Genomic DNA, 20,999 nt, shown 5'->3' with positions numbered 1-20,999 from the left:
CCCTTTAAGAGCGATATCTCTATTTACCCCAGTCCTGTGGGACTCCTGCAATTAAGCCTTCTGGCCTTCAAAGCCAGATGCTCTGTGGGCTCATCTCAACAGTGCCAGACCCCCAGCCTGGGAGAACCTCTGTAATATATTTACTCTCCAGTTTTCAGGTTACCTACATAGGGGTTATGGGATTTGATTATAACGTGAGTCTGTCCCTACTACTAGTTTTGTTGTGGTTCCTTCTTTATGTCTTTTGGTGTAGGAGATCTTTTCTGGTGGGTTCCAGTTTTTTGTGTGTGTATGTTTTTTTTTAATGGTTGTTCTGCAGATAGTTGTGATTTTGGTGTGCTTGTGAGAAGAGGTGAGCTCAAGGTCTTTTTACTCTGCCATCTTGCCCACTTTCCTCTATACCACATTTTCTTTTTGTTTTGTTTTAATTTTTATTGGAGTATAGTTGCTTTACAGTGTTGTGTTAGTTTCTACTGTACAGCAAAGTGAATCAGCTATACATATACATATATCCCCTCTTTTATGTATTTCCATCCCATTTAGGTCACCACAGAGCACTGAGTAGAATTCCCTGTGCTATATACAGTAGGTTCTCATTAGTTATCTATTTTATACATAGTATCAATAGTGTATATATGTCAGTCCCAATCTCCCAATTCCTCCCACCCCCATACCACATTTTCTTTATCTGTTCATCCATCAGTGGACACTTAGGTTGTTTCCATGTCTTGGCTATTTTAAATAGTGCTGCAGTGAACACACATATACGAATATCTCTCCAAGGCCAAGCTTTCAATTGTTTTGTGTATAGACCCAGAAGCAGAATTGTTGGATCATATGGTAGTTCCATTTTTAACTCTTTGGGTAACCTCCATACTGATTTCCATAGCAGCAACACCAATTACATTCTCACTAACAGTGCACAGAAAAAGGAACCTTTAGCTCCATATCCTCACTAATGCTTGTTATTTCTTGTCTTTTTGATGATAGCCATTCTGACAGGTGTGACATGATATCTTATTGTGGTTTTGGTTTGCATTTCTCTGATGATTATTGATGCTGAGTATCTTTTCCTGTATTTGTTAGCCATTCGTATGTCTTCTTTACAAAAATGTCTATTAAGATCCTGTGCCCGTTTTTTAATTGGGTTGTTTGTTTGTTTTATTTGAGTTGAAGTCTTTGTGTATTTTGGATGTTAACCCCTTGTCAGATATATCATTTGCAAATATCTTCTTCCATTCAGTAGTCTGATGGCTTCTTTTGCTGTGCAGAAGCCTTTCAGTTGGATGTACTCCTACTATTTACTTTTGCTTTTGTTGTCTTTGCTTTTGGTGTCAAATTCAAAAAATTATTGCTAACACCACTGTCAAAGCTCTTAACTGCCTATGTTTTCTTCTAGGAATTTTATGGTTTCAGATCTTACATTTAAACCTTCAATCCATTTAGAATTGATATTTGTGTATGGTGTAAGATAATGGTTCAGTTTCATTCTTTTGCATGTGGCTATCCGGGTTTTCCAGTACCATTTATTGAAGAGACTATCCTTTCCCCATTGTATATTCTTGGCTCCTTTGTCATAAGGTAATTGGCCTTATATGTGAGAGTTTATTTCTGGTCTCTCTATTCTGTTCCATTGATCTACATGTCTGTTTTTATGCCAGTACTATACCATTTTGATTACTGTAGCTTTGTAACATAGTTTGAAATCAGGGAGTGTGATGCCTACAGTTTTCTTCTACTTTTTTAAGATTGCTTTGGCTATTTGGAGTCTTTTGTGGTTACATACAAATTTTAGGATTGTTCTATTTTTGTGGAAAATGCCATTGGAATTTTGATAGGGATTGCGTTGAATCTGTAGATTGTTTTGAGTAGTGTGGACATTTTAACAATATTAATTCTTCAAATCTGTGAGCACAGAATATTTTCCCATTTTTTCATGTCTTTTTCAGCTTTTTTCGTCAATGTTTTCAGTATACAGGTCTTTTACCTCCTTGGTTAAACTTATTCCTAGATATTTTATTCTTTTGATGCAATTATGAATAGGATTGTTTTAATTTCTTTTTCTGGTAGTTTATTATTAATATATAGAAATGCAACAGATTTTTGTCTGTTAAATAATTTTGTATACTGCAACTTTACCGAATGTATTAGTTATAACAGTTTTTTTTGGTGGAGTCTTTAGGGTTTTCTATATATAAAATCATGCCATTTTCACATAGTGACAGTTTTGCTTCTCTTCTGATTTGGTGCCTTTTGTTTCTTTTTCTTGCCTAATTGCTCTGGCTAGGACTTCCAATACTGTGTTCAATAAACGTGATGCCAGTGGATATCCTTGTCTTGTACCTGATCTTAGAGGAAATGCTTTCCATTTTTCACCATTCAGTATGTTAGCTATGGTCTTGTCAGAAATGGTTGTTGAGCTGTGTTTCCTCTAGACCTACTTTGTTGAGAGTTTTTATCATGAATAGATTTTGAGTTCTCTCAAATGCTTTTTCTACATCTATTGATTATATGATTTTTATCCTTTATTTGGTTAGTGTCATGTACCACATTGATTGATTTGTAGATGTTGAACCGTCCTTGCATCCCTGGAATAAATCCCACTTGATCATAGTGTATAATCCTTTTAATATATTATTGAATTTGGTGTGCTAATGTTTTGTTTGGGTTTTTTTTGCATGTATGTTCATCAGGGATATTGGCTTGTAATTTTCTTGTAGTGTATCTACACTGGGTATCTAGGTAACGTCTGGGTAACAGGGTAATGTGGGCCTTATAAAATAAGTTTGGAAGTGTTCTGTTCTGTTTATTGGAAGAGTTTGAGAATCTTTCATATTAATTCTTCCTTAAATGTTTGGTAGAATTCAACAGTGAAGCCACCTGGTCCTGGACTTTTGTTCATTGGGAGGTTTGAGAGTCTTTTTATACTTTAGATATAAAAGCAGATTCCATGTATCCCACTATATATTGGGGAAATTGTCTTAGGGATTCCCAGAGTATTTAGTGAAAATTCTGATTACCAATAATCTATAGAGAAGGAAGAATGGATCCCATAGTTACAAGTGATACTTTGTTTCATGTGTATGTCTGTTTCTTTAGACTTAGAACTCTAAAAATGTGTATGGAAACTGAATTAATGTTTACAATTACTGTTTATAGTTGTTAAGATGTTCTACATCTTAAAATGCCTGTTTTGATATAGAATGACTGTCAAAATGTGAAGATGGAAGATTGTAATTTATATTAGGTGTATTTTACCACAATAAAAAAAATTGAGGGGGTGTGAAGATGGTTCACAAAAAAGAATTTTTCAAGGCTCTAAAACATGTAAAGGGTTGGAGTTTTTAAAATTCCATCCATTTAATTACTGATGATAAAAATAAAGTCTCAGGTTTCTTAGCTGAAAATGAGATTAATAATACCTCTCTCTCAGTTTTATAAGAGGGGAAAAAAACAGATATACAGCATATTCATAATACCCCACACATAGCAAGCAGTAATACATAGCAGCTGCTGTTACATCCCAGGGACCAAAATGCCCTCCTCAAGGTCATACAGCCAGTCTGTGGCAGAATCCAGCCCAGAATCTGGGTCTTTTGATCCTGAGTCTCTTAAACTATTACCATGCCAATCTGGCCACTAGGCACAAGGCATGAATCCTTTGTCCAGGCAGTGAGTTTTCTTAATCTTTATATAGACCATTCTTTCCTTCAGTCTCTGTTTTGTATCTAAAGAATTAAATGTGAATACTATTTTTAAATGGAATGCAAATATTTTGAAAGTCCTTCAAAATCTTTTTTTTTTTTTTTTTTTTTTTGCCTTTTCAGAGTCCAGATGTCATTCAGAATTTGAAAATACCACCCATTCTGTCTTCAGGTCAGCTAAGTTTTACTTTCATCATCCAGTGCACCTACCAAGTGATCAACATTTTTGCCATGAATCCTTAGGAAGAAGAGTTTTCATGAGTCATTCTTGGAAAGATTCCTTTCAGCATCATCCAGACAAACAAAGAGAACACACTTGTCTTCCTTCCTCTTATCAAAATGTGGCAAAGACAAAGTCAGATTATACCACAATAGAGAGCCTCAGTATCGATGTAAACTTGGAAAACAAAGAAGTAAAGCATACTACTAAAAGTCAGGCTAGAGATTTTCTAAAATATGACAAACAAGTTAATGACCTAAAAAGGGATCATAAGGCCACCCCAGAGTTAACAGCTCAGCACACTGTGAGTTTAAATGAACTCTGGAACAGGTATCAGGAGCGACAGAGGCAACAGAAACCTCCTGAGTTCAGTGCCAAGAAGGAACTTTCCTTGGTGGAGCGACTTGATCATTTGGCTAAACTTCTTCAGCATCCCATCACACATTTTCTCCAGCCCTCAGAAAGTACACAGGATGATAGCAAAGGGAAACAAGATGTTAAGGAATGGAGTGGTAGACAGCAACAGCAGAAGAACAAGCTTCAGAAAAAGAAACAGTATAAAAGCCTGGAGAAATGCCATAGAAACACAGGCGATCTTAAAAAAAACAAGGTTCTTTCTACTCATCAAGCTGGGAGGTCCAAGCAGATTAAAATTGAACAGATTAAATTTGATAAATATATTTTGAGAAAACTGCCAGGTTTTCATTATATAAATAACGCTTCTTCAGATTCTAGACACTCAGAGGAGAGTGAGCTGCTCACAGATACTGCCACCAACATCCTTTCCACCACCACTTCTGTGGAATCAGATATATTGACCCAAACAGATAAGGAAGTGACTCTGCATGAGAGGAGCAGCTCTATTTCCACCATTGATACTGCCCGACTGATCCATGCTTTTGGTCATGAAAGAGTTTGTTTGTCACCCAGGCGAATTAAATTATACAGCAGCATCACCGACCATCAGAGGAGATACCTTGAGAAGCGGAGCAAGAAAAACAAGAAACCATTGAATACAGGTTATCCCCAAATTACTTCAGAACACACCAGAAGGAAACACGTCCAGGTACATGGCTGCAAATTCCATCTGGCAATATGACTGCATTTTTCATGGACTTTTTAGTTAAGCTTTGCACACAGGTGAAAAAAAGCCAATTGCCCTTTCCTCACTGTAACATTTCTTACCAGCTGGAAAAGAGTGAGAAAGTGTAGTACAGTGCTGTTTGAGTTGTCATTCTTCATCAACACTCATTTACGAATTACCCTTTGGATGAAAGGCTTTGCTGCTAAATGCTGCAAAATCTGCAAAGTCTATACCTTTGGTACAGGGGATCTTCAAGTTTAGAATGACCTCCATTCTGAACAATATTGCCTGTTGGTTTTTGTTTATTCATTCCTCCCTGTCTTTTGAGAAATTTTGAGGTGCTTTTAAGCATACACACACACACACACACACACACACACACACACACACATATAAGTAATATGATATGATTGTTTTTTAAGTAAATGAAGAATTGGAATGATGGAAAATTAGACTGAAGCCAGGGAGGGGTGAGGTACAACATGATTTAAAAAATAAATACATGAAGAATTAAGAGTGATGGGAAGGCAAGTTGATACCTTGTGGATATGGTTGCTAAAGATGAGCCACAAATTTTGCTTTATGTTTTCTAGAAATTAGTGTTGCTAGAATTTTGTGATCAATTACATAACTCTAATATAAAAGCAAACTAAATTTTCAAAAGCATTACAGATATTTCTGATACTAAGGCTTCTTAAATTTCTCTCATCTGTCCTCATAAAGAAGGCATTGTGGTGTAACAAAATCCTCATCGGCATCCTTACAGTACATTCTCAGTAACAACAATCATATAAGGCTAATATGGCCTTTGTTTAGGGAATTCCATAAAGGCAGATTTCAAGGGGTCAGTAAATTGCAGACCATTACTTTAACCCAAGATAAAATTGATTTGGACAGGTGCTCTCCAAATAGGGATACTTGCAAAATGGTTCATTGGAGTATGAACCTTTTAAAGTTTATATTTTTGTATATGTTTTACAGTGTATGAGTACAGCAATAATATATAATTTATAAATAAATATCTACTTTAGTAATTTGTACTTAAAAATGTTTTATCAGTGGGACCCCATGATCAAAACAATTTGGAGACCACTGGTTTAGCCGAAAGAAGGCACAAAACATTCAGACATTTACCCATAAATATTATTTCTCAGTTGAGTTTTTGGTAGGTATTAAATGATAGTAATTACACATATAAATAGTACAATAAGACTCTTTTTTAAAGTAAGCCAAAAATTGGGAAAGACACAGATTGAGGCCTTTTGTTCCATAGAGGAGGTAGGGGGAAAGGATGCAGATAGAGGGTTTTTTGGTGTGTGTACTAAAATACATATACATAACAAAGTTTACAGTTTTATCATTTTAAAGTATGCAGTTCAGTGGCACTGAGTATATTCACAGTGTTTTACAACTATCACCACTATCTAGTTTCAGAGCTTTTTCATCACCCTAGTGGAAACCTCATACCCACTAAGCAGTTACTCTCTATTCCCCCTTCCTACCAGCCCCTATCAATCACTAATCTACTTTTTGTCTCTGTGAACTTGCCTATTCTGGTTATTTCATTTAATTAGAATCATATCATATGTGGCCTTTGTGTCAAGCTTCTTTGACTCTAAAATAATCTTTCTGAGATTTATCCATGTCCTAGCACCTGTCAGTACTTCATTGCTTTTTATGACTGAATAATATTTCATTATATGTTTAGACACATTTTATTTATCTGTTCATCCATTCGTGGACATTTAGGTTGTTTCTACCTTTTGGCTATTGTGAATAGAACTGATATGAACATTTGTGTACAAGTTTTTATTTGAACACCTACATACAGTTCTTTTGGGTATACACATAAGAGTTGAAAATGCTGGATCATTTGGTAATTTTATTTTAAGCTTATTTAGGAACCGTCAAACTGTTTTTCACAGTGGCCACACCATTTTACATTCCCAGCAGCAATTTCTAAGGGTTCCAATTTCTCCATATTCACCAACACTCTTTATTTACTTTTTTTTTTTTTTTGCCATCCCAGTAGGTACAAAGTGGTATCTCATACTCATTGTCATTTTGATTGTGGTTTGTTTTGCCTTTCCCTTTGCATAATGACTAATGATGTTAAGTATCTTTTTATGTGCTTGTTGGCCATTTTTTAAAATTAATTTTTGGCTGCCTTTGGTCTTCGTTGCTGTGCATAGGCTTTCTTGAGTTGCGGCAAGCAGGGGCTACTCTTCGTTGTGGCATGTGGGCTTCTCATTGTGGTGGCTTCTCTCGTTGCAGAGCACGGGCCCTAGGTGCACGGGCTTCAGTAGTTGTGGCTTGCTGGCTCAGTAGTTGTGGCTCGTGGGCTCTAGAGTGCAGGCTCAGTAGTGTGGGGCCCGGGCTTAGTTGCTCCTTGGCATGGGGGATCTTCCTGGACCAGGGCTTGAACCCTGCATTGTCAGGTGGATTCTTAACCAAAGTCATGAAGATTTGTCCATATATTTTCTTTCAAGAATTTTATACTTTTAGTTCTTTCATTTGCATCTTGGATGTATATTGAGTTAATTTATTTGTATGGTATGAGGTAGGGGTCAAACATTCTTTCCACGTGGAATTGTCCCAAAATCAGCTGTTGAGACTGTTCTTTCTCCATTGAATGGTCTTGGCACCCTTGTCAAAAATCAGTTGACCATAGATGTGAGGGCTTATTTCTAGGCTTTCAGTTCTGTTCCATTGATCTATATGCCATTACTGCACTGATTTAGTTACTGTAGCTTTGTAGTAAGTTTTAAAATTGAGAAGTATGAGTCTTCCAAGTTTGTTCTTTTTAAAGACTGTTTTGGCCAATCAGGGCCCTTGTGTCTCCATATGAATTTTAGGATCAGCTTTTTAAAATTTCTGCTGAAAAGGTTGTTGGGAATTTTATATTAATTGCATTTAATATTTAGCTTGCTTTGGGGTTTATTGCCATCTTAACAACATTGTCTTCCAGTTGATGAACACAGGATGTTTTTCAATTTATTTAGGTCTTTAATTTCTTCCGGTAAGGTCTTGTAGTTGCCAATGTACAAGTGTTATACCTTCTTGTCTAAATTTATTCCTAAGTATTTGATTCTCATGTTTTCTTTCTTTTTCTTTATTATTTTTAATTGTGATAATATATGCATAACAAAATTTATCATCTTAACCATTTTTTCTTTGTAATTTTATTTTTCTTCCAGTTCTATTGATTTAATTGACATACAGCACTGTTTGTTTGAGTACAGCCTAATGATTTTACTTACATACATCATGAAATGATTATCACAGTAAGTTTAGTGTATATGTATCATCTCATACAGATTCAAAATTTAAGAAATAGAAAAAAGTATTTTCCTTGTGATGAGAACTCTTAGGATTTACTCTCTTAATCACTTTCATATATAATATACAGCAGTGTTAGTTTTATTTATCATGTTGTACATTACATCCCTAACAGTTGTTTACCTTATAACTGGAAGTTTGACTGCCCTCAACCAATTCCCACTCCCTCCCCCCACCCATTGCCTCTGTTAACCACAAATCTGACCTTTTTATATGAGTTTTTTTTTCTGAAGTATAATTAATCTACAACATTATGTTAGTTCCTGTGCACAAAATAGTGATTTGATATTCCTATACATTTCAAACACCATGGTAAGTCTAGTTACGATATGTCACTATGCAAAGATATTACATAGTTATTGACTGTATTCTCCACACTGTACACTTAATACCCGTGGCTCATTTATTTTACAACTGGAAGTTTGTACTTCTTAATCTCCCTCACCTATTTCTTTCCTCCCTTCACCACCTCCCCTCTGACAACCACCTGTTTGTTTTCTATCTGTAACTCTGTTTCTGTTTTGTTGTGCTTGTTTTGTTTTTTAGATTTCACTTAGCATAATAGCCTCTAGGTCCATCCATGTTGTTGCAAATGGCAAGATTTCATTCTTTTTATGGCTGAACAATATTCCGTTTCATAAATATATACACCACATTTTCTTTATCCATGGGCATTTAGGTTGCTTCCATATCTTGGCTATTGTAAATAATGCTGCAGTGAACATAGGGGTGTATATATCTTTTTGAATTAGTGTTTTTGTTTTCTTCAGAAAAATACCCATATGTTAATTGTTGGATCATGTGATAGTTCTGTTTTTAATTTTGTGAGGAGCCTCCAAACTTTTTCATAGTGGCTGCACCAATTTACGTTTCCACCAACAGTGCATGAGTGTTCCCTTTTCTCTTCATCCTTGCCAGTACTTGTTGTATTTTGCTAATAGCCATTCTGACAGGTGTGAGGTGATAGATATCTCATTGTGGTTTTGATTTTCATTTCCCTGATGATTAGTGATGTTGAGCATCTTTCATGTGCCTCTTGGCCATCTGTATGTCTTCTTTGCAAAAGTGTCTATTCAGATCCTTTGCCCATTTTTTAAAATTAGGTTGTTTGGGATTTTGATGTTGAGTTGTATGAGTTCTTTGTATATTCTGGGTATTAACCCCTTATTAGATAGATTGCTTGCAGATATCTTTTCCCATTCAGTAGATGATAGTTCCCTTCACTGTGGAAAAGCTCTTTAGTTTGATGTAGTTCCATTTGTTTATTTTTGGTTTTGTTTCCCTTGCCTGAGGAGACATATGCAAAAACAAATTACTAATTAGGATCAGTGTCAAAGAGCTTACTGCCTATGTTTTCTTCAAGAAGTTTTGTCTTTTTTTTTGGTTGTGGTTTCAGTTCTTACATTTAAGTCTTTAATCCATTTTGAATTTGTTTTTGTGCATGGTGTAGTTTAATGGTATTAAATACATTCATATTGTTGTGCAGACATCACCGTCACCCATCTCTAGGACTCTTTTCATCTTGCAAAACTGAATTTCTACACTGACTCAAATAGCAACTCCCCATTCCACCTTATGCTCAAGCCCCTAGCAACCACCATTCTAAGAATTTGACTACTTTAGGTACCTCATGTAAGTGGAATACAGTGTTTGTCTTTAAGTAATACGTTTATTTCACTTAGCATAATGTCGTCCTCAAGTATCATCAGTGTTGTACCATCTGGCAGGATTGTCCTTTCTTTAAGACTGAATGATACTGCATTGTATATATATACCACATTTTGTTTGTTCATTCATTCATCCATCCATTAATAGATACTTGTGTTGCTTCCATCTTTAGACCATTGTGAATAATGATGCTAGAGTGTACAAATATCCATTCAAGATCCTGCTTTCAATTTTGGGGGGTACATATCCAGAAGTGGAGTGGCTGGATTATATGGTAATTCATTCTCAAGATTGCTTTGGCTATTCGGGGTCTTTTATGTTTCCATACAAATTGTGAAATTTTTTTATTCTACTTCTGTGAAAAATGCCAGTGGTAGTTTGATAGAGATTGCATTGAATCTGTAGATTGCTTTGGGTAGTAGAGTCATTTTCACAATGTTGATTCTTCCAATCCAAGAACATGGTATATCTTTCCATCTATTTGTATCATCTTTAATTTCTTTCATCAGTGTCTTATAATTTTCCGCATACAGGTTTTTTGTCTCCTAAGGTAGGTTTATTCCTAGATATTTTAATCGTTTTGTTGCAATAGTAAATGGGAGTGTTTTTTTAATTTCACTTTCAGATTTTTCATCATTAGTGTATAGGAATGCCAGAGATTTCTGTGCATTAATTTTGTATCCTGCTACTCTACCAAATTCATTGATTAGCTCTAGTAGTTTTCTGGTAGCATCTTTAGGATTCTCTATGTATACTATCATGTCATCTGCAAACAGTGACAGCTTTACTTCTTTTCCGATTTGGTTTCCTTTTATTTCCTTTTCTTCTCTGATTGCTGTGGCTAAAACTTCCAAAACTATGTTTAATAAGAGTGGTAAGAGTGGGCAACCTTATCTTGTGCCTGATCTTAGTGGAAATGGTTTCAGTTTCTCACCATTGAGGATGATGTTGGCTGTGGGTTTGTCATATATGGCCTTTATTATGTTGAGGAAAGTTCCCTCTATGCCTACTTTCTGCAGGGTTTTTATCATAAATGCGTGTTGAATTTTGTCAAAAACTTTCTCTGCATCTATTGAGATGATCATATGGTTTTTCTCCTTCAATTTGTTAATATGGTGTTTCACGTTGATTGATTTGCGTATATTGAAAAATCCTTGCATTCCTGGAATAAACCCTGCTTGATCATGGTGTATGATCCTTTTAATGTGCTGTTGGATTCTGTTTGCTAGTATTTTGTTGAGGATTTTTGCATCTATGTTCATCAGTGATATTGGCCTGTAGTTTTCCTTCTTTGTGACATCCTTGTCTGGTTTTGGTATCAGGGTGATGGCGGCCTCGTAGAATGAGTTAGCGAGTGTTCCTCCGTCTGCTATATTTTGGAAGAGTTTGAGAAGGATAGGTGTTAGCTCTTCTCTAAATGTTTGATAGAATTCACCTGTGAAGCCCTCTGGTCCTGGCCTTTTGTTTGTTGGAAGATTTTTAATCACAGTTTCAGTTTCAGTGCTTGTGATTGGTCTGTTCATATATTCTATTTCTGCCTGATTCAGTCTTGGCAGGTTGTGCATTTCTAAGAATTTGTCCATTTCTTCCAGGTTGTCCATTTTATTGGCATAGAGTTGCTTGTAGTAATCTCTCATGATCCTTTGTATTTCCGCAGTGTCAGTTGTTACTTCCTCTTTTTCGTTTCTAATTCTATTGATTTGAGTCTTCTCCCTTTTTTTCTTGATGAGTCTAGCTAATGGTTTATCAATTTTGTTTATCTTCTCAAAGAACCAGCTTTTAATTTTATTGATCTTTGCTATCGTTTCATTCATTTCTTTTTCATTTATTTCTGATCTGATCTTTATGATTTCTTTCCTTCTGCTAACTTTGGGGGGTTTTTTTGTTCTTTCTCTAATTGCTTTAGGTGCAAGATTAGGTTGTTTATTCGAGATGTTTCCTGTTTCTTAAGGTAGGATTGTATTGCGATAAACTTCCCTCTTAGAACTGCTTTTGCTGCATCCTGTCGGTTTTAGGTCCTCATGTCTCCATTGTCATTTGTTTCTAGGTATTTTTTAATTTCCTCTTTGATATCTTCAGTGATCACTTGGTTATTAAGTAGTGTATTGTTTATCCCTCATGTGTTTGTATTTTTTACAGATCTTTTCCTGTAATTGATATCTAGTCTCATAGCATTGTGGTCGGAAAAGATACTTGATACAATTTCAATTTTCTTAAATTTACCAAGGGTAGATTTTGTGACCCAAGATATGATCTATCCTGGAGAATGTTCCATGAGCACCTCAGAAAAATGTGTATTCTGTTGTTTTTGATGGAATGTTCTATAAATATCAATTAAGTCCATCTTGTTTAATGTATCATTTAAGGCTTGTGTTTCCTTATTTATTTTCATTTTGGATGATCTGTCCATTGGTGAAAGTGAGGTGTTAAAGTCCCCTACTATGAATGTGTTACCGTCGATTTCCCCTTTTATGGCTGTTAGTATTTGCCTTATGTATTGAGGTGCTCCTATGTTGGGTGCATAAATATTTACAATTGTTATATCTTTTTCTTGGATCGATCCCGTGATCATTATGTAGTGTCCTCCTTTGTCTCTTGTAATAGTCTTTATTTTAAAGTCTATTTTGTCTGATATGAGAATTGCTACTCCAGCTTTCTTCTGATTTCAATTTGCATGGAATATCTTTTTCCATCCCCTCACTTTCAGTCTGTATATGTCGCTAGGTCTGAAATGGGTCTTTTGTAGACAGCATATATACAGGTCTTGTTTTTGTATCCATTCAGGCAGTCTGTGACTTTTGGTGGGAGCATTTAATCTATTTACATTTAAGGTAATTATCGATATATATGTTCCTCTTCCCATTTTCTTAATTGTTTTGGGTTTGTTATTGTAGATCTTTTCCTTCTCTTGTGTTTCTTGCCTAGCGAAGTTCCTTTAGCATTTGTTGTAAAGCTGGTTTGGTGGTGCTGAACTCTCTCAGCTTTTGCTTGTCTGTAAAGGTTTTAATTTCTCCATCAAATCTAAATGAGATCCTTGCTGGGTAGAGTAATCTTTGTTGTAGGTTTTTCTCCGTCACTTTATTTTTTTATTTTATTTTATTTTTTGTGGTACGCGGGTCTCTCACTGCTGTGACCTCTCCCGTTGCGGAGCACAGGCTCCAGATGCGCAGGCTCAGCGGCCATGGCTCACAGGCCCAGCCGCTCCACGGCATGTGGGATCTTCCTGGATCGGGGCACGAACCCATGCCCCCTGCATCGGCAGGCGGACTCTCAACCACTGCGCCACCAGGGAAGCCCCTTCCTCACTTTAAATATGTCCTGCCACTTTTTTGTGGCTTGCAGAGTTTCTGCTGAAAGATCAGCTGTTAACCTTATGGGGATTCCCTTAAGTATTATTTGTTGTTTTTCCCTTGCTGCTTTTAATATATTTTCTTTGTATTTAAATTTTGATAGTTTGATTTATATGTGTCTTGGCGTGTTTCTCCTTGGGTTTATCCTGTATGGGACTCTTTGTGCTTCCTGAACTTGATTAACTATATCCGTTCCCATAGTAGGGAAGTTTTCAACTATAATCTCTTCAAATATTTTCTCAGTCCCTTTGTTTTTCTCTTCTTCTTCTGGGACCCGTATAATTCTAATGTTGATGCGTTTAATGTGGTCCCAGAGGTCTCTGAGACTGTCCTCAGTTCTTTTCATCCTTTTTTCTTTTGCTCTGCAGTGGCTATTTCCACTATTTTGTCTTCCAGGTCACTTATCCATTCTTCTGCCTCAGTTATTCTGCTATTGATCCCTTCTAGAGTATTTTTAATTTCATTTATTGTGTTGTTCATCATTGCTTGTTTCCTCTTTAGTTCTTCTAGGTCCTTGGTAAATGTTTCTTGCCTTTTCTCTATTCCATTTCCAAGACTTTGGATCATCTTTACTATCATTATTCTGAATTCTTTTTCAGGTAGACTGCCTATTTCCTCTTCATTTGTTAGGTGTGGTGGGTTTTTACCTTGCTCCTTCATCTGCTTTTTTTTTTCTGTCTTCTCGTTTTGCTTATCTTACTGTGTTTGGGGTCTCCTTTTTGCAGGCTGCAGGTTCGTAGTTCCCGTTGATTTTGGTGTCTGTCCCCAGTGGCTAAGGTTGGTTCAGTGCGTTGTGTAGGTTTCCTGGTGGAGGGGCCTAGTGCCTGTGTTCTGGTGGATGAGGCTGGATCTTGTTTTCCGGTGGGCAGGTCCACATCTGGTGGTGTGTTTTGGGGTGTCTGTGGCCTTATTATGATTTTAGGTAGCCTCTCTGCTAATTGATGGGGCTGTGTTCCTGTCTTTCTAGTTGTTTGGCATAGGGTGTCCAGCACTGTAGCTTGCTGGTCATTGAGTGAAGCTGGGTCTTGGTGTTGAGATGGAGATCTGTGGGAGATTTTCGTGGTTTGATTTTATGTGGAGCTGGGAGGTGTCTTGTGGACCAGTGTCCTGAAGTTGGCTCTCCCACCTCAGAGGCACAGCACTGACTCTGGCTTGAGCACCAAGAGCCTTTCATCCACCCAGCTCAGAATAAAAGGGAGAAAAAATAGAAAGAAAGGGGACAAAATCAAATAGAATCTAATAAAGTAGGATAAAATAAAATAAAGTTATTAAAATAAAATAAAAAATAATTGCAAAAAAAGTTTAAAAAGTAAAACAAAAAAATTAAGAAAAATAACGGACGGACAGAATCCAAGGACAAATGGTGAAAACAAAGCTATACAGACAAAATCTCACACAGAAGCATACACATACACACTCACAATAAGAGGAAAAGGGGGAAAAATAATCTATCTTGCTCCTAAAGTCCACCTCCTCAATTTGGGATGATTCATTGTCTATTCAGGTATTCCACAGATGCAGGGTACATCAAGTTGATTGTGGAGGTTTAATCCGTTGCTTCTGAGGCTGCTGGGAGAGATTTCCCTTTCTCTTCTTTGTTCGCACAGCTCCCGGGGTTCAGCTTTGGATTTGGCCCCGCCTCTGCGTGTAGGTCGCCGGAGGGCGTCTGTTCTTCGCTCAGACAGGATGGGGTTAAAGGAGCACCTGTTTCGGGGGCTCTGGCTCACTCAGTCTGGGGCTGGGGGAGGGGTACGGAGTGCGGGGAGAGCCTGCAGCTGCAGAGGCCGGTATGACGTTGCACCAGCCTGAGGCGTGCCCTGTGTTCTCCCGGGGAAGTTGTCCCTGGATCACGGGACCCTGGCAGTGGCGGGCTGCAGAAGCTCCCGGGAGGGGAGGTGGGGATAGTGACCTGTGCTCGCACACAGGCTTTTTGGTGGCTGCAGCAGCAGCCTTAGCATCTCATGCCCGTCTCTGGGGCCCACGCTGATAGCCGTGGCTCGCGCCTGTCTCTGGAGCTCCTTTAAGCGGTGCGCTTAATCCCCTCTCGTCGCGCACTGGAAACAAAGAGGCAAGAAAAAGTCTCTTGTCTCTTCGTCAGCTGCAGACTTTTCCTGGACTCCCTCCCGGCTAGCCGTGGCGCACTAACCCCTTCAGGCTGTGTTCACTCTGCTAACCCCAGTCCCCTCCCTGCGATCTAAGCTCTGAAGCCCAAGCCTCAGCTCCCAGCCCCCACCCGCCCCGGCGGGTGAGCAGACAAGCCTCTCGGGCTGGTGAGTGATGGTCGGCACCGATCCTCTGTGCGGGAATCTCCCCGCTTTGCCCTCCACACCGCTGTTGCTGCGCTCTCCTCCGTGGCTCTGAAGCTTCCCCCCTCTGCCACCCGCAGTCTCCTCCCGCGAAGGGGCTTCCTAGTGTGTGGAAACCTTTCCTCCTTCACAGCTCCCTCCCACTGGTGCAGGTCCCGTCCCTATTAATTTGTCTCTGTTTTTTCTTTTGCCCTACCCACGTACGTGGGGAGTTTCTTGCCTTTTGGGAGGTCTGAGGTCTTATGCCAGCATTCAGTGGGTGTTCTATAGGATAGGAGCAGTTCCACGTGTCGATGTATTTCTGATGTATCTGTGGGGAGGAAGGTGATCTCCACGTCTTACTCTTTGGCCATCTTCTCCTGGTCCCTAAGGCATCCATGGCTTCTCTTTTTAAAATTTCATTCCCATAGCCAATCCTCATTCCTGCCCTCCCATCGGAACTGGCCTTGTTATGTAAGTATCTTTTGGCTTACAAGAGTTCTTACAAAATATGTATTCTGTGTTTGTCATGTATTTTCAGTTTATATAAAAGGTATATCATTATTTTTGTTATTTTCGCTAAGCATTGTATTTTTAACATTCATCACATTGCTACACATACATATAATTCAGGTTTCTGATCATTGCATAGTACTCCATTGAGTGCATCTACCAATTTACCTATGCGCTTCCCTGTAATGGACACCCAGGTCGCTGTCAATTCCCAACAATGCAAAACACTAGCAGTGCACATCCTTGTCCATATTGCCTTATGGACCTTGTGAGACTACCTTTGTTGCACAGACCCAGAAGTGGAAATCTTGGATCATAAGCTATATGTATACTTAATTTTCTACATTAGTACCAAATTAATTTCCAGTCTATATTCCTACCTGCAATGCATGAAAATTCCTATACTTCCACCTTTCTGCCAGTAATTTATAGTTTTGCCAGATAAGAAATACAAGTTTCTATACCATGGAAAGGTAGGGTTTTTTGGTCATTTTTAATTAAATGTTACTTGTCTTGAGAATCTACCCTATCTCCACTCTGTAATTTCCAAGGGAAGAAAGAGTCTTTCAGAGACTTCCAAAATTACTGCTGTGCTTTCCACCAGAGTGCATTCATATGTTCCTCCAGACATAATTACAATATACAACGTGACAGAAGTACAAGAATGGGATATTTTCATTGTTTTTGTCAGATTTTGACATATAACAGATAAAAGATATGGAAGATTTTAATAGCAGTATTAAGAAGTTTGATTTAAAGTATCTGTATAAAACTTTATTCCCAAAACACAGCATCCACAGTTGTTCCAAATGCCCATGGAATATATACAAAAATTAACTGTACATTTAGGCAAAATGTTGATAAATCCCCAAAGTAGAACATTTGTAACTAAGCTTATATTCTTTAACCACAATACAATAAGGTTGGAATCTAACAACTACAACTCTTTCCTTAAATATTTTAAAACATTCTAAACTTTTGGGCTATAGGAGAACTAAGAATTGAGATTATAGAATTTTTTTTCATTAATGAGAGTAAAAGCACATATCCAGAACTTACGGGATGTGACTAAATCTATATTTAGAGGAAAATGTATTAAATGATATTTAGTTCAACAAACTCAAGTAAGCATTCTATAAATCAGTCCCCAGAATTGATCGATATAACCAAGATCTAGTTCTTTCAAAAAAAAAAAAAGAAAAAATAGACCAAATCTCTGGTTATTCTGACCATGAGGAAAAGGATCAACACTAATAGTATGGAAGGGTATAACCACAGTCAAAGAAGTGATTTTTTTTTTAAAGGATTACTGTATGCAAGTTTAGGCTGATATATTTTAAAACCTAAATTAGATGGGTGATTTTCTAAGAAAATATAAACAGAATTGGCCAAGAAGTTTTAAATCCTAAGTAGATCATTAATAACAGAAATTTAAAAGACTGTCAGTAATCTGTAGACCTCCCCACCTCTAACTATGTGCCCTCCAGAAATTTTGTACAAATATATATGCCCACCAGAAGTATGAGAGAATGTGTTTCTTCATTCCTTTGCCAACTATGGGTAGTATCAGTCTTTTTAATATTTGCTAATCTGATGTGTAAAAAAACTCATTGCTTTAAATTGCAGTTTTTAAATATTAGGTTTCAGAGATTGCTCTTTACATTTCTTGTTTTGAGAATTAGCTGCTTATATCCTTTGCCCATTTTTCTCTGAAGAATTTTTCTTATTAATTCTTGAGCATTATTTATATTGTATTAATAGTGTAATCGCATTGCTGTGTACTCAACTTCTTTATTTCTTTTTTCCATGCTAAGAAAGATGTCCCCAACCACAAGATTATAAAAAAGTATTCTCCCCTATTTTTTTAATACTTATTTAAGGGGGAGGGCAATGCATTTAAACACTTAATCCACATGGAATTTATTTTGTGTGTCTAGATATAATTTTATTGCCAAATGTTTATCTAATTGTCAGTAGAGATTTTTAAATAAAGTCATATTCATAAATTAATTTATGAGAAGAAACTAAACTGGACTCTAATCACTTGGACTTGGTAATTAATAGCCGTGGTTCTTTTGAAATTTCTACCCAAAGCAACTAAAATACTATGCAAACACCTTATCAAAATGGAGAGATTGGAAGAGGAAACTAATTCTGACTGAAATATGAATGAGTTTTATTTATTAAACTTGAAGTTAGATCAAAACATCCAAGTGAAAATATCTAAAAACATAGATACATATGATCTCATGAGTATGTCATGATTGGAATAAAGATTTTAGAGCCATCCATGTAAAAAAGGTGATCATAATCCTCATAAATACTAAAACTAAGAGGAAAGATTTCAGAGAATGCAGAGAAGAAAGGAGAGTGAGAGGGTCACTTCCAGACCATAATTTTTCAAACCTGATAGAAAATCCTTTGGGACTTATGTCATCTAGCTCTACCACCCTCTACAAGATTTTAATGATCATTTGCTAACCTTCCAGTTTTTCCTGTATATTAATTGAGGACTTTAGCTCTTGATTTTCTTTCTTTTCTACCCCAAACCCAGCCGTTATCTGGGAAACCTTACCATCCTGTTAGTTTCTTGACCTTGGTTCTAATGACAAGTACTTCCATTACATTTTAACTATACAGTCTCATGGCCATACTTTGAATTTTGGCATTACTCAGATTCGTTATGTCTCTGCAATCTTTACTCATTCGTGTATGAAAAGAAATTTTCTGAGGACCATTCTGCAGGCACAATGCACTTTTGATTTGAGGGGGAGGATATATTAGAGTTATCATCTACCATACTTGCAGAAATAATTGACCAGTTCTGATTTTCTGATGGTGAATAATAGACAGTTATCACCTTAGTTCCTGCTTTTATAAGTTCTAATCTTGCCTCTCAGAATTAAATCTACATCAAAATGTTATTTTGGGGGCAGACTGGCTAGTAAGTTTTAGTATTGAAACTCCAGTTGCCAGTTTGATCCGTGCATATCTAAAAACTTTTCACAAGAAAAGACTGTCTCTTGGTGCCATCGACTGTATTTCTAATTTTGACTGTCTTATCAATGTGTATCTCTGGTCCTAAACTTTAGTGGTTATAAATTAGCATAAACCCATTTTTCTGAAAGAAAAGCATCTTTCAGCAGGCACCTTGCCGGCAGAAGGTCAGCAATAACAATCTTCATACATGAAGAATAGCTGTATAAGGTGATGTAAGAAAATATAGCCTTTTTCCTATATTTGATATGTTTTCCTAAGCTCAGTTTCCACCTAAAAAGTCATTATTTAATTGAAAATCTTTTTTTTTTCTGGGTCTCTATGATGGTTTGTCTGATCAATGAATATGGGAATGAATTTCACGTAGATTTTAATTAAACTAAAAAGTACTACGTAAAGCCTGAAACATCTCTGAGATGGCGGCAGTTACTTTTTCCCCAGTTGTAGTAAGGCATTAACAGGTGGGTTTACTCTCACAATAATAGAAATTAAAACAGAAGAAGCCAGCCAGTGTGTATCTCCTTTTAAGACTCTCTGCAACAGAAAGCTTAAACCATGGTAGCTGATAATGTGAGTTGACTTGTAGTCACAAGTCTTTATGTGTAAGCCCAGTTGCAGAGAACTGGGTGGGTTGATTCACATCCAGGCGCTAAGGGACGATGAGATCATTAGAGGAAATGCCTGAGACTCTCCCACTGACTAAGGAAAGTGGATTGTTGTGGTTTAACGACAGCATCTGTAAATGAATTCAGTAGCAATTATGTTCTGTCCTATGGTGGGTCCTCAGCACAAATTGTCAGGCACGGTGCAGGCCTGTGAATTGTGGTTATTGATTGAATCTGTGGAAGTCAAAAGAGCGTGACGGCACGGTTCTGACGGTTTGCACTTAGCGCTAGCTGTAGTGTGTGTAGCGCTGAACCATACGTACCATACCCAGCGCCCACATTTTTGTTAGGACTGTCCACTGTTAAATGGAAATGACGCTGTTGGTCACCTTCCATTGTTCTTGTACCCCTGATTCAGTAACAGAAGATATAAGAACAGAGAGCACGAGAACCTTTTTTCTCCAAATAAGGCTTCATAATCTACATGTATTTCAGTTTGCGTACATGAATAAACACATTGTTACAGCTTTCTTGAGATCTTTAACATACCATAAAAGTCACCTATTTAAAGTGTACAGTTAAGTGTGTTTTAGTATATTCAGAGAGTTGTGCAACCGTCACCCCAATTTAATTTTAAGACATTTTCAACACCTACCATAAGCACCCTATATACATTAGCAGGCACTCATTTCTCCCAATTTCCCACCCCTGCCCCAGCCCCTGCTCCGGCTGTGGTTACTAATCTGCTTTCTGTCTCTATAGATTTCTTTATTCTGGACATTTCATGTAAATGGATCTTTTGTGACTGGCTTCTTTCACTTAATATTTTCAGAGTTCATCTACATTGTAGCATGTATTCATTCCTTTTTATAGCCAAATATTCCATTGTATGAATATACATATTTTACTTATCTGTTCATCAGTTAATGGATATTTGGATTTCTTCCAGTTTTGGGCTACTATTAACAAAGCTGCTGTGAACATCCATGTACAAGTTTTTGTGTGGATGTATTTTACATTTCTTTTGGGCATATGCCCACGAATGGATATACTCTGGATAATATGGTAACTCTATATTTAACCATTTGAGGAACTACCAGACTTATGAAAAGTATTGTTACCATTTTGCATTCCTAGCAGCAATGTATGAAGGTTCCCATTTCTCCACATCCTTGAAAACACTTGTTTTTGCCTGTCCTTTTGATTTTCACCATCCTAGAGGGCTAACTAGATA

General features: G+C 37.2%; 1 protein-coding gene across 1 annotated transcript in view; it reads left to right on the top strand.

Moving 5' to 3' along the window:
• LOC132419265 (centrosome-associated protein ALMS1-like) overlaps positions 1–20,999 on the top strand; it is a gene marked incomplete at its 5' end in the record, with an annotated part of 60,704 nt that overhangs the window by 22,104 nt on the left and 17,601 nt on the right. Inside the window, one exon of the mRNA XM_060003252.2 lies at positions 3,828–4,990. Coding sequence (XP_059859235.2) covers positions 3,828–4,990 — 1,163 coding nt within the window. The remainder of the gene's footprint in view (positions 1–3,827; positions 4,991–20,999) is intronic.

The sequence above is a fragment of the Delphinus delphis genome, unplaced genomic scaffold (assembly GCF_949987515.2).
Source record: "Delphinus delphis unplaced genomic scaffold, mDelDel1.2 scaffold_78, whole genome shotgun sequence".
Classification (NCBI taxonomy): domain Eukaryota; kingdom Metazoa; phylum Chordata; class Mammalia; order Artiodactyla; family Delphinidae; genus Delphinus; species Delphinus delphis.
Note: the sequence above shows the minus strand (reverse complement) of the source record. Positions and strands in the feature narration are given on the sequence as shown.